The sequence below is a fragment of the Oncorhynchus masou genome, chromosome 18, assembly GCF_036934945.1.
Source record: "Oncorhynchus masou masou isolate Uvic2021 chromosome 18, UVic_Omas_1.1, whole genome shotgun sequence".
Lineage (NCBI taxonomy): Eukaryota > Metazoa > Chordata > Actinopteri > Salmoniformes > Salmonidae > Oncorhynchus > Oncorhynchus masou.
Window position 1 is genome coordinate 14,002,494 of NC_088229.1, and position 13,217 is coordinate 14,015,710.

Sequence of the window (13,217 nt, forward strand, 5' to 3'; positions counted from 1 at the left end):
GTGGTGTTCACTGTCTGTTTCACATGGCTTTCAGTATCTTGGGTACTATGAACATCTCATTGCCCCGTTTTGACTGTCAGTCTGATAACCATTTGGAAATAGGCTACCTTGGTATCGAACAGCAGAGACACTGGCTGTGTTTCCACCACAAATACGCTTGTTTAACCCTAATTGTATTGCCGTGTGTCTCGATGGTCTCTGTCTGACAGACTCACAATAGACTTCTCATTTGCATTGCAAAGCACAAAGAACTAGTACTATTATCTGTAACAAATTGGCAAATGTTCCTATTGTTGACAGAGTTTTGTCTCTACTGCAATCATCCACCTCAGCATCAATGTAATTGATGTATTTATTTTAAAGCTGTACTAACCAGGGCCAAAGACCCAGGGACAGACAATCGGAAGTTACGAATGTAACTGGTTGTACGAATATTTGGAGACCGTCAGTATAGTCGCCACGAACATGCCCATCAGTTGTTGAACGTTTGTACCTTCACCATCACATTCAACAGGAATTGTTGCAGAAGAAGATGAATGCTGTCCACACACTGAGGTGTTACACATGCCCTCAACATGTGGAAGTTCAGAACCATGCAAATAAAAGGTGACCTTTTGGCTTGGTGTGCAGTTGCTATTTTCGTTGTTCACGGTAAGACCCAGTACGATGACGAGGGTCAGTGTCAGCGCTGTGCTATCGGCTGCACACTCGCAAGAGTTATTTACTTTATTTGACCCTGCTTTCACCAGCTAAGTTGACTGAGAACACATTCTCAATTACAGCAACAACCCGGGGAATAGTTACAAGGGACAGGAGAGGGAGATGAATGAGCCAATTGTAAGCTGGGGATGATTAGGTGACTGTGATAGTATGAGGGCCAGAAAGGGAATTTAGCCAGGCCACCTGGGTCACCACCCCTACTCTTATTATATAGTGGGGCAAAGTATTTAGTCAGCCACTAATTGTGCAAGTTCTCCCACTTAAAAACATGAGGCCTGTAATTTTCATCATAGGTAGACTTCAACTATGACAGACAAAATGAGAAAAAAAAAACAGAAAATCACATTGTAGGATTTTTAATGAATTTATTTGCAAATTATGGTGGAAAATAAGTATGCTATTTTGCAGAATTGGTGGCTGACTAAATACTTTTCTGCCCCACTGTATATACTGTACTCTTATCATCTACTGCATCTTTATGGAATACGTGTATCACTAGCCACTTTAAACTATGCCACTTTGTTTACATACCCTACATTACTCATCTCATATGTATATACTGTACTCGATACCATCTACTGCATCTTGCCTATGCCGTTCTGTACCATCACTTATTCATATCTTTATGTACGTATTTTTTATCCCTTTACACTTGTGTGTATAAGGTAGTAGTTTTGGAATTGTTAGATTACTCGTTGGTTATTACTGCATTGTCGGAACTAAAAACGCAAGCATTTCGCTACACTCGCATTAACATCTGCTAACCATGTGTATGTGACAATTACATTTGATTTGATTTTATTTTGGATTTGATTTGAATGGTGTAGCTGCTGGGGCCTTCGTAAAGAACAGGTTAGCTGCAGGGGCTGTGGCTTGAGGGTGCTCAAGAATGTACACAGGACAGGACAGCGCATAGTGAGGCAGAGCTTTCTTCTGACTCAGTGTGATCAGAACCTCGGAATGACTTCTCTGACCCATCTTTAGCTTTGAGGCTGAATGGGTCCACAACTGGTTGGCACCCCCTTCGCCATGTTGGGCTTTTCATCATCCTGGTGAGTAAAGTGCCAGTTGGATGCCCAAGTGGAAAGCAGGTCATCATCAAGGCTATCTGAATCCTCTGGAGGGAGTGCTATAGGGCCCCGACACAGGGGGATCAGAAGAAGGCAAAATCATTTTTAGCTGCTCTATCTCAGAGGATAGGGAATTGACATTCCGAGTGAGGCTCTTATTTTTTTTACTTTTTCACGAAGGGGGCACCATCGGTTTTGTGGAATTTTCCTCTTTTAGTGGTCCTGGGTGGGTCCTGGCAAACAACACTGGTAAATTATTTGTGAAAACCAGGCCCTCAACTTCCCTCACCTTCACAGGAAGGATGGTGCAGTTAATGCAGGGGTCAGTAAGGGCCTCACGCAGGTGGCCAAAGCCTAGGCAGGCAGGGCACAGGTCATGACCATCTTCTACTTGTAGTTCAGCTCCACAAGAGGAACAGCCATGAATGCCCAGCATCATGGTGATGCAGTGTTCTCTCAGAATGTGGATTAAAAAAAACTATAAAATATTTCTTCTTACTGATTCATGAAATTAGTGAGGTCAATATCCCTCCAGGATACCTGGGCCAGGGAGATTAGAAAGGCCTGCTCACGGAAGTGTTTTAGGGAGCGTTTGACAGTGATGAGGGGTGGTCGTTTGACCGCAGACCCATTACGGACGCAAGCAATGAGGCAGTAATCGCTGTGATCCTGGTTGAAGACAGCAGAGGTGTATTTGGAGGGCATGTTGGTTAGGATGATATCTATGAGGGTGCCTAGGTTTACAGATTTGGGGTTGTACCTGGTAGGTTCATTGATAATTTTTGTGAGATTGAGGGCATCAAGCTTACATTGTAGGATGGCCGGAGTGTTAAGCATGTCCCAGTTTAGGTCACCTGACAGCACGAGCTCTGAAGATAGATGGGGGGCAATCAATTCACATATGGTGTCCAGGGCACAGCTGGGGGCAGAAGGTGGTCTACAGCAAGCAGCAACAGTGAGAGACTTGTTCCTGGAAATTGTTTGGGCACAGACCTGAATAGTAAGACAGAACTCTGTAGGCTAACTCCACCCCTTTGGCAGTTCTCTCTTGTTGGAAATTGTTAAGTTAGGGATGGTAATTTCAGGGTTTTTGGTGGCCTTCCTAAACCAGGATTCAGACAACGAGGACATCCGGGTTGGCAGAGTGTGCTCAAGCAATGAATAAAACAAACTTAGGGAGGGGGCTTCTAATGAAATGAAACTAAGGCTTTTGCAGTTACAGAAGTCAACAAATGAGAGCACCTGGGGAATGGGAGTGGAGCTAGGCACTGCAGGACCTGTATTCACCTCTACATCACCAGAGGAGCAGAGGAGGAGTAGGATAAAGGTACGGCTAAAGGCTATAAGAACTGGTCGTCTAGTACGTTCAGAACAGAGAGTAAAAAGAGCAGGTTTTTGGCCGCGGTAGAATTGATTCAAGGCATAATGTACAGACAAAGGTATGGTTGGATGTGAATACAGTGGAGGTAAAATCTAGGCATTGAGTGACGATGAGAGAGTTATTGTCTCTAGAGAGATCAATTAAACCAGGTGAGGTTACTGCATTGTGGGAGGTGGGACAAGAGGGTTAGCTGAGGCATATTGAGCAGGGCTGGAGGCTCTACAGTGAAATAAGGCAATAAGGCAATAATCACTAACCAAAACAGCAATGGACAAGGCATATTGACATTAGGGAGAGGCATGAGTAGCCGAGTGATCATAGGGTCCAATGAGTAGCTGGACCATCTGGCAGTCCGAAGGACAAATCCGGGTTTGGCTGATGCCAGGAAAACGCAATCTGCCCCAATGCACGGTGCCAACTGTACATTTTGGTGGAGGAGGAATAATGGTCTGGGGCTGTTTTTCATGATTTAGTTCCAGTGAAGGGAAATCTTAACGCTACAGCATACAATGACATTCCAGACAATTCTGTGCATCCAACTTTTTGGCAACAGTTTAGTGAAGGCCCTTCCCTATTTCAGCATGACAATACCCCCCACCCCACCCATGAACTCCGCCTAACAGAGACATCTTTGTATTTGCAACTACTAATTATGAGCTTATATGGTATTAAAGTTAAGGGACATCACCCTGGTCGGGGTGATCCTCAGTAGGGTATAAAAAGGGAAAACACCATATTTTGTGCTAAGTGTGTTACTTGCAAATTACTGTTAGTGTATACTCCGGGTTGCAATCCAGCTTGCAATCCTTATTAAACAAACTAACCTCTGATCAAAGAAGATTCCTGTGGTCACTTATGTGCACATAGGACAGAATTCCCTTACATCAACCAACATCAGTGCCCGACCTGAGTAATGCTCTTAAGGCTGGATGGAAGCAAGTCCCCGCAGCAATGTTCCAACATCTAGTGGAAAGCCTTCCCAGAAGAGTGGAGGCTGTTATAACAGCAAAAGGGGGGACAGACTCCATATTAATGTCTATGATTTTGGAATGAGATGTTTGATGACCAGGTGTCCACATACTTTTGGTAATATAGTGTACCAGGGAGAGGGATGCCTAGGGGGAGGCAATCCGAATCTCACGTCTTATAGCTGACTAGGCTAACAACCTTCCTGGACGCTGTTATCTCGAGAAGTGACCAGTGTGAGTTTTAAATAGTTGTGGCCTCGATAATGAGCACAGCAGTGGAGGATATCTTGACAAGGTTAGCATCGGAGTGCGGTGGCCAACACAGACACACGCTAGCAAGTGGGCTAAATCCGCACAAGACAAGGAAGCCCGATACCCTCAGATTAAAGAGATAGGTAGGGGAGACCTGTCACACAGCCTTGGAGGGCGAATTTCGCGCTCTGACCCACAGGTCACAGGCTGTTGGTGACAGACCGACAGTACACACAACTCACAGAGTTTAGCTTATCTTACCGCTACCCGGGAAGATGCAATCCCCCCAAAAAACGGGAGCAGTGGAGCAGTCAACTTGGGTGATATTTCTTCTTCCAAAGTTAGCTGAGCCATAAGAGATGTGGTCTGACGTCCGTTTTTTTAATGAAGCGTGGGGGCACGTCCTCCCACGCTGTCACGTCACCGGCGTGACTTTGTTGTTATTATTACTGGAACTGCACGGAGCACGAGGGATATAATCCATACTTCCAATGATTCTGACGATCTGAAAGTTATGAAGTAGAACCAACATTCATTAATGTTGTCATTCACTGTGAGATATCCTTTACATAATATGTCGTTTATATTCAGGCCGTTTGTTCATTGAAAATAAGTGTAAATATACCATATATATTACACCAAGAGGGTTTGTGTAAGACTGATGCCCTGGTCAAAATATGCCATACCCTTTAATAGACCAAAAACACTTGGTGTCACAGGTTGGTAGCCCCTTAATTAGGGAGGACGGGCTCATGGTAATGGCTGGGGCGGAATAGGGGGAATAGTATGCTGCCAATATACTGACTCAACTCCAGCCACTTTAATAATGGAAGTTGATGTAAAAAAAAATGTATCACTAGCCACTTTAAACAATGTCACTTAATATAATGTTTACATACCCTACATTACTCATCTCATATGTATATACTGTACTCGATACCATCTACTGCATCTTGCCTAAGCCGTTTTGTACCATCACTCATTCATATATCTTTATGTACATTTTCTTTATCCCTTTACACTTGTGTGTATAAGGTAGTAGTTGTGGAACCCGGTTCCGGGTTGGAGCGAGCGGTCGAATCTACACTTCGGTCCGCAGGTAGTATAACTTTTCATTACATTTCCATTACATTTCATTATAGTACAACGGTTTAATTTGTCTAATCTTAGCAATTTCTTCTTAGCTAGCTACATAGCCGTCTTTGTATCAAAGATAATTGCGAAATTATAGTATTTCGTCGTCCTAACGTAGTCTACACTGCTATCTGCCCAGCAGCTAGCTAACGTCTACCGTCTACTAGCACTGTAGAAACTATTACACTCAACTGAACGACTCGATTAGTGTAGTGTTAGCTAGCTACATAGTTGTCTTTGCTGTCTTCGTATCCAAGATAATTGTGTAGTTTAGAGTGTTTAGACTTAGAGTGATTATCTTAATTTACCGAGGTTAGCTAGCCAGCTATTTGTCGTCCTTAACGTAAGAGATACTGCTAGCTAGCTAGCCAACAGCTAGCCAACGTCTACCGAATTAACTTCAACAACCCGGTCAACATTCCGCTTCGCTCCACAGGTAGTATCACATTTTCATTTCACTTCATTACAGTACAACGGTTTGATATGTAGCTAGCTACATAGCCGTCTTTGTATCTAAGACAATTGTGTAGTCTAGAGCGATTTTCTAGGTTAGCTTGCCAGCTATTGTCGTTCTTTTAACGTAACGTAACGTAATCAACACTGCTAGCTAGCCAGCTAGCCCCCGAATAGCAGCACTGTAGAAACTATTACACTCGACGGAACGACTTGATTAGTGTAGTGTCAACAACGCAGCCACTGCCAGCTAGCCTACTCCAGCAGTACTGTATCATTTCAATCATTTTAGTCAATAAGATTCTTGCTACGTAAGCTTAACTTTCTGAACATTTGAGACGTGTAGTCCACTTGTCATTCCAATCTCCTTTGCATTAGCGTAGCCTCTTCTGTAGCCTGTCAACTATGTGTCTATCTATCCCTGTTCTCTCCTCTCTGCACAGACCATACAAACGCTCCACACCGCGTGGCCGCGGCCACCCTAATCTGGTGGTCCCAGCGCGCACGACCCACGTGGAGTTCCAGGTCTCCGGTAGCCTCTGGAACTGCCGATCTGCGGCCAACAAGGCAGAGTTCATCTCAGCCTATGCCTCCCTCCAGTCCCTCGACTTCTTGGCACTAACGGAAACATGGATCACCACAGATAACACTGCTACTCCCACTGCTCTCTCTTCGTCCGCCCACGTGTTCTCGCACACCCCGAGAGCCTCTGGTCAGCGGGGTGGTGGCACCGGGATCCTCATCTCTCCCAAGTGGTCATTCTCTCTTTCTCCCCTTACCCATCTGTCTATCGCCTCCTTTGAATTCCATGCTGTCACAGTTACCAGCCCTTTCAAGCTTAACATCCTTATCATTTATCGCCCTCCAGGTTCCCTCGGAGAGTTCATCAATGAGCTTGATGCCTTGATAAGCTCCTTTCCTGAGGACGGCTCACCTCTCACAGTCATGGGCGACTTTAACCTCCCCACGTCTACCTTTGACTCATTCCTCTCTGCCTCCTTCTTTCCACTCCTCTCCTCTTTTGACCTCACCCTCTCACCTTCCCCCCCTACTCACAAGGCAGGCAATACGCTCGACCTCATCTTTACTAGATGCTGTTCTTCCACTAACCTCATTGCAACTCCCCTCCAAGTCTCCGAACCACTACCTTGTATCCTTTTCCCTCTCGCTCTCATCCAACACTTCCCACACTGCCCCTACTCGGATGGTATCGCGCCGTCCCAACCTTCGCTCTCTCTCCCCCGCTACTCTCTCCTCTTCCATCCTATCATCTCTTCCCTCTGCTCATACCTTCTCCAACCTATCTCCTGATTCTGCCTCCTCAACCCTCCTCTCTTCCCTTTCTGCATCCTTTGACTCTCTATGTCTCCTATCCTCCGGCTCGGTCCTCCCCTCCCGCTCCGTGGCTCGACGACTCATTGCGAGCTCACAGAACAGTGCTCCGGGCAGCCGAGCGGAAATGGAGGAAAACTCGCCTCCCTGCGGACCTGGCATCCTTTCACTCACTCCTCTCTACATTTTCCTCCTCTGTCTCTGCTGCTAAAGCCACTTTCTACCACTCTAAATTCCAAGCATCTGCCTCTAACCCTAGGAAGCTCTTTGCCACCTTCTCCTCCTTCCTGAATCCTCCTCCCCCTCCCCCCCCTCCTCCCTCTCTGCAGATGACTTCGTCAACCATTTTGAAAAGAAGGTCGACGACATCCGATCCTCGTTTGCTAAGTCAAACGACACCGCTGGTTCTGCTCACACTGCCCTACCCTGTGCTCTGACCTCTTTCTCCCCTCTCTCTCCAGATGAAATCTCGCTTCTTGTGACGGCCGGCCGCCCAACAACCTGCCCGCTTGACCCTATCCCCTCCTCTCTTCTCCAGACCATTTCCGGAGACCTTCTCCCTTACCTCACCTCGCTCATCAACTCATCCCTGACCGCTGGCTACGTCCCTTCCGTCTTCAAGAGAGCGAGAGTTGCACCCCTTCTGAAAAAACCTACACTCGACCCCTCCGATGTCAACAACTACAGACCAGTATCCCTTCTTTCTTTTCTCTCCAAAACTCTTGAACGTGCCGTCCTTGGCCAGCTCTCCCGCTATCTCTCTCAGAATGACCTTCTTGATCCAAATCAGTCAGGTTTCAAGACTAGTCATTCAACTGAGACTGCTCTTCTCTGTATCACGGAGGCGCTCCGCACTGCTAAAGCTAACTCTCTCTCCTCTGCTCTCATCCTTCTAGACCTATCGGCTGCCTTCGATACTGTGAACCATCAGATCCTCCTCTCCACCCTCTCCGAGTTGGGCATCTCCGGCGCGGCCCACGCTTGGATTGCGTCCTACCTGACAGGTCGCTCCTACCAGGTGGCGTGGCGAGAATCTGTCTCCTCGCCACGTGCTCTCACCACTGGTGTCCCCCAGGGCTCTGTTCTAGGCCCTCTCCTATTCTCGCTATACACCAAGTCACTTGGCTCTGTCATAACCTCACATGGTCTCTCCTATCATTGCTATGCAGACGACACACAATTAATCTTCTCCTTTCCCCCTTCTGATGACCAGGTGGCGAATCGCATCTCTGCATGTCTGGCAGACATATCAGTGTGGATGACGGATCACCACCTCAAGCTGAACCTCGGCAAGACGGAGCTGCTCTTCCTCCCGGGGAAGGACTGCCCGTTCCATGATCTCGCCATCACGGTTGACAACTCCATTGTGTCCTCCTCCCAGAGCGCTAAGAACCTTGGCGTGATCCTGGACAACACCCTGTCGTTCTCAACTAACATCATGGCGGTGGCCCGTTCCTGTAGGTTCATGCTCTACAACATCCGCAGAGTACGACCCTGCCTCACACAGGAAGCGGCGCAGGTCCTAATCCAGGCACTTGTCATCTCCCGTCTGGATTACTGCAACTCGCTGTTGGCTGGGTTCCCTGCCTGTGCCATTAAACCCCTACAACTCATCCAGAACGCCGCAGCCCGTCTGGTGTTCAACCTTCCCAAGTTCTCTCACGTCACCCCGCTCCTCCGCTCTCTCCACTGGCTTCCAGTTGAAGCTCGCATCCGCTACAAGACCATGGTGCTTGCCTACGGAGCTGGGAGGGGAACGGCACCGCAGTACCTCCAGGCTCTGATCAGGCCCTACACCCAAACAAGGGCACTGCGTTCATCCACCTCTGGCCTGCTCGCCTCCCTACCACTGAGGAAGTACAGTTCCCGCTCAGCCCAGTCAAAACTGTTCGCTGCTCTGGCCCCCAATGGTGGAACAAACTCCCTCACGACGCCAGGACAGCGGAGTCAATCACCACCTTCCGGAGACACCTGAAACCCCACCTCTTCAAGGAATACCTAGGATAGGATAAAGTAATCCTTCTCACCCCCCCTTAAATGATTTAGATGCACTATTGTAAAGTGGCTGTTCCACTGGATGTCAGAAGGTGAATTCACCAATTTGTAAGTCGCTCTGGATAAGAGCGTCTGCTAAATGACTTAAATTAAATGTAATGTAATGAATTGTTAGGTTAGATTACTCGCTGGTTATTACTGCATTGTCGGAACTAGAAGCACAAGCATTTCGCTACACTCACATTAACATCTGCTAACCATGTGTATGTGACAAATTAAATTACAAATTAAAATACATCAAACATAGTTTGAAATCTTAAAAAAAAAAAAAAACATGTATCGAACAAGCAATAATTTTCACGTTTTCACGTTTTCATACTAAGGCATTTGTGAAAATTCTATAGCAATATAGAGCGGGAAAGCGGCAGTGCATTTGGACAATTAATAAACACTGCAGTAAATAAAACATCTGTCTCAACCAGTCTATGCAGACCAGTGCATCATAGCCAATCAGAGCTACAATAGGCCTTTATGCAAACAAGCCATTGCCACACAGGCCTGTCATCATTCACATTCATCATTGCAACTGCACAACTTCAGATCATTAAAACACATTTGCCAAAAGCCACAAAATACACCTGAATGGATTTCTGCAAATATGTCAATATCACATGGGAGTCCTCTTAACATCTGGGAACTTTTCAGTCCTATTGATCAAACAACCATGAAAATAGACTCTCTCAGTTATGCACATCAACAAGCTCAACAACTAATGCTAGCTAGGTCAACTTGGGTTAAAATTTAACAAAGGAACATTTGATAAACCCTCTCAAACTTTTTCAGGTAGTTGGCCATCAAAATTGCACTGATAAACAATAGGGAATTGTAGCCTACTCGTCCTTCTGCACCTTGTTTGAATGTCATCTAGAGCATTCGTGACTATTATTTTGCCTGTTTACTGACAACGGTCATATTCAGCGGGCGTTGCTAAATGTATCAGTTATTCTGCGCCCTGGCGCACTCAGATGAGAGTGCTCTGAAATTGGGGTAAATAGCCAGAGTGAATTTGCGAAAGCAAGAGATATGCTAACTGGATAACAGTCGTTCAAGTTCTTGCTAGCTAACCAAATGACACCTGCATCACTAGCTGTGTACAGCAACAGAAAAATGATATGTGGGGAATACACCCACTCCTCCAATAACATGACATCCTCCTAGCAGCTAGCTAACTAATGTTAGGCTCTGTGTTTTTAGCTAGGAATGTTGAGTCAAATAGACCCTATTCTTAAAACCACTTATAAAGTTGGTTTTGTAGCATGAACTGTGAATTTGATATTTTTGACTGATATTATGATTGTCTATTTGTTTCATATCTGCAAAGTAGTTAAAACACTGTCCGTTTCACTTGAATAATCTGTGAAACTGAAAGCCAACAAGTAACAACAACAAGACAGACCTCTACGATGGGGTAGTAGCAGTAGCTCCAGTACCAGAAGCTCTTGGAGAACTTCCCTGTCAGATGATGCTCGGGAACAAACGGATGAAACGTCTCCCGTTGAAGGGTATCCCTCGAGTCCATAGCCAGAACACCCATCTTCTCCAGACACTGTCCCAGAGCCAAGTCCTCCACAGAGGTGGTATGGGTACACACCTTGGTCTTGAACCCCTCCACAAACCTCCTGAGAGCTTCTTTACTCAACACATATCCTGCTCCGCCACTCATGTACCCCTGCTTTGCGTAGGGCTTGAAGCGCTTGCCAAAGTAGAGGGGCTCCTCGGGCGTGTGATTGGACAGGACCCAGCGGAGGTTGTCCACCACTACGAAGGTGTCGTCGTCCGCCTTGAGGAACCAGTCGGCATCATTCCCATGATGCTCCAGGGCGTAATGGAAGGCCCGGATGGTCTTCCAGTAAAGCTGGTCGCGGCCCTCCCCCGTGCCGAGCCCCACTGTGGGGAAGTCTGGAGAAGAAGAATGCTTTATTGCCCAATTTCATACATTTCACCAACACTGGATCGAGAGCATTTAGGGTTGAGTGCCTTGCTCAAGGGCACAACAGCAGGAGACAGCATCCAGATTTTTACCGTTGTTAATGGGATTCGAACCGCCCACCCTCGAACCAGCCCGCCTCTCTGCCCTCTAGGCTACCTGGCTGGGTACCTACCTGGGTCGTCGATAGAGCTCATGAAGACCACGACGTTGCAGTGGCGGCTCCAGGTGGCCTTTACATGGCGGGCCTTGGTCTGCAGGTTACTGGGACCAGTCATCACCCAGCACAGGATGCGCACCTTCCGGTACAGCTCATCTGCCACGCTACTGTCCTCACCTGAAAACCATAGCCAAATTAGAAACAACTTTAATTGATGGAAGAGAGACACTGTATAGTATTCATATTTCTATGAGGAGATGTATGGATGTTTTGGAAAGAGCCTATTTCAATAATGAAGTGTCTTTGTGGCAGCAAAGAGATCTATTTTCTATATTAAAATACACAACACACACCTTTCATACTTCCACACAGATTTATGAGAAACTTCAGAGGAAATTAATTTCCTTTAACCTGAAGAGGTCCTGTGTCTTATTGGGCCTGTGTACCTATGTGGTGTGGATGGTTGAGGTTGATGAGGGTTGGTCCTTCCATCCTCCAGTTATTACTGTCACTAGCCTGTCTCGTCTTCGACAACGCTGCGACTGAGCTGTCCTGGCCCTCTCCCAGCACATCGGGCTCCATGCTCATCTCGAACCACACCTGTTTTTACAAATAAAGATGAAATGATTCAAATTCAACTAAGTTTACTGACTGATAACATCATAATACCATAGCAGGTATACAAAATACAGTAGGTACAGTCAACAGTAACAACAAATGCAAGGAGAGAGTACCGTAATTACAGGTGTATAGGTATGGCTACCTGAATGGCAATTACAGGTGTAGAGGTATGGCTACCAGACTAGTAATTACAGGTGTAGAGGTATGGTGTAGATGTCAGAAGGTGAATTCACCAATTTGTAAGTCGCTCTGGATAAGAGCGTCTGCTAAATGACTTAAATGTAATGTAAATGTATGGCTACCTGAATGGCAATTACAGGTGTAGAGGTATGGCTACCTGAATGGCAATTACAGGTGTATAGGTAGGGCTACCTGAATGGCAATTACAGGTGTATAGGTAGGGCTACAAGACTAGTAATTACAGGTGTATAGGTAGGGCTACAAGACTAGTAATTACAGGTGTATAGGTAAGGCTACAAGACTAGTAATTACAGGTGTATAGGTAAGGCTACAAGACTAGTAATTACAGGTGTATAGGTAGGGCTACAAGAATAGTAATTACAGGTGTATAGGTAGGGCTACAAGACTAGTAATTACAGGTGTATAGGTAGGGCTACAAGACTAGTAATTACAGGTGTATAGGTAGGGCTACAAGACTAGTAATTACAGGTGTATAGGTAGGGCTACAAGACTAGTAATTACAGGTGTATAGGTAGGGCTACAAGACTAGTAATTACAGGTGTATAGGTAGGGCTACAAGACTAGTAATTACAGGTGTATAGGTAGGGCTACAAGACTAGTAATTACAGGTGTATAGGTAGGGCTACAAGACTAGTAATTACAGGTGTATAGGTAGGGCTACAAGACTAGTAATAACAGGTGTATAGGTAGGGCTACAAGACTAGTAATTACAGGTGTATAGGTAGGGCTACAAGACTAGTAATTACAGGTGTATAGGTAGGGCTACAAGACTAGTAATTACAGGTGTATAGGTAGGGCTACAAGACTAGTAATTACAGGTGTAGAGGTAGGGCTACAAGACTAGTAATTACAGGTGTATAGGTAGGGCTACAAGACTAGTAATTACAGGTGTATAGGTAGGGCTACAAGACTAGTAATTACAGGTATAGAGGTATGGCTACCA

The 13,217-nt window shown here is 46.0% G+C and overlaps 1 protein-coding gene across 2 annotated transcripts in view; it reads right to left on the reverse strand.

Annotated features, from left to right (window-relative positions):
- Window positions 1-13,217, reverse strand: part of LOC135504012 (glycoprotein-N-acetylgalactosamine 3-beta-galactosyltransferase 1-B-like) — a 29,950-nt gene that overhangs the window by 5,297 nt on the left and 11,436 nt on the right. For both annotated transcript variants that reach the window (XM_064922255.1, XM_064922254.1), the window contains 3 exons: window positions 11,899-12,052; window positions 11,468-11,629; window positions 10,762-11,264 (listed from right to left, as the gene is read on the reverse strand). In XM_064922255.1, the coding sequence (XP_064778327.1) occupies window positions 10,762-11,264; window positions 11,468-11,629; window positions 11,899-12,052 (819 nt within the window). The remainder of the gene's footprint in view (window positions 1-10,761; window positions 11,265-11,467; window positions 11,630-11,898; window positions 12,053-13,217) is intronic.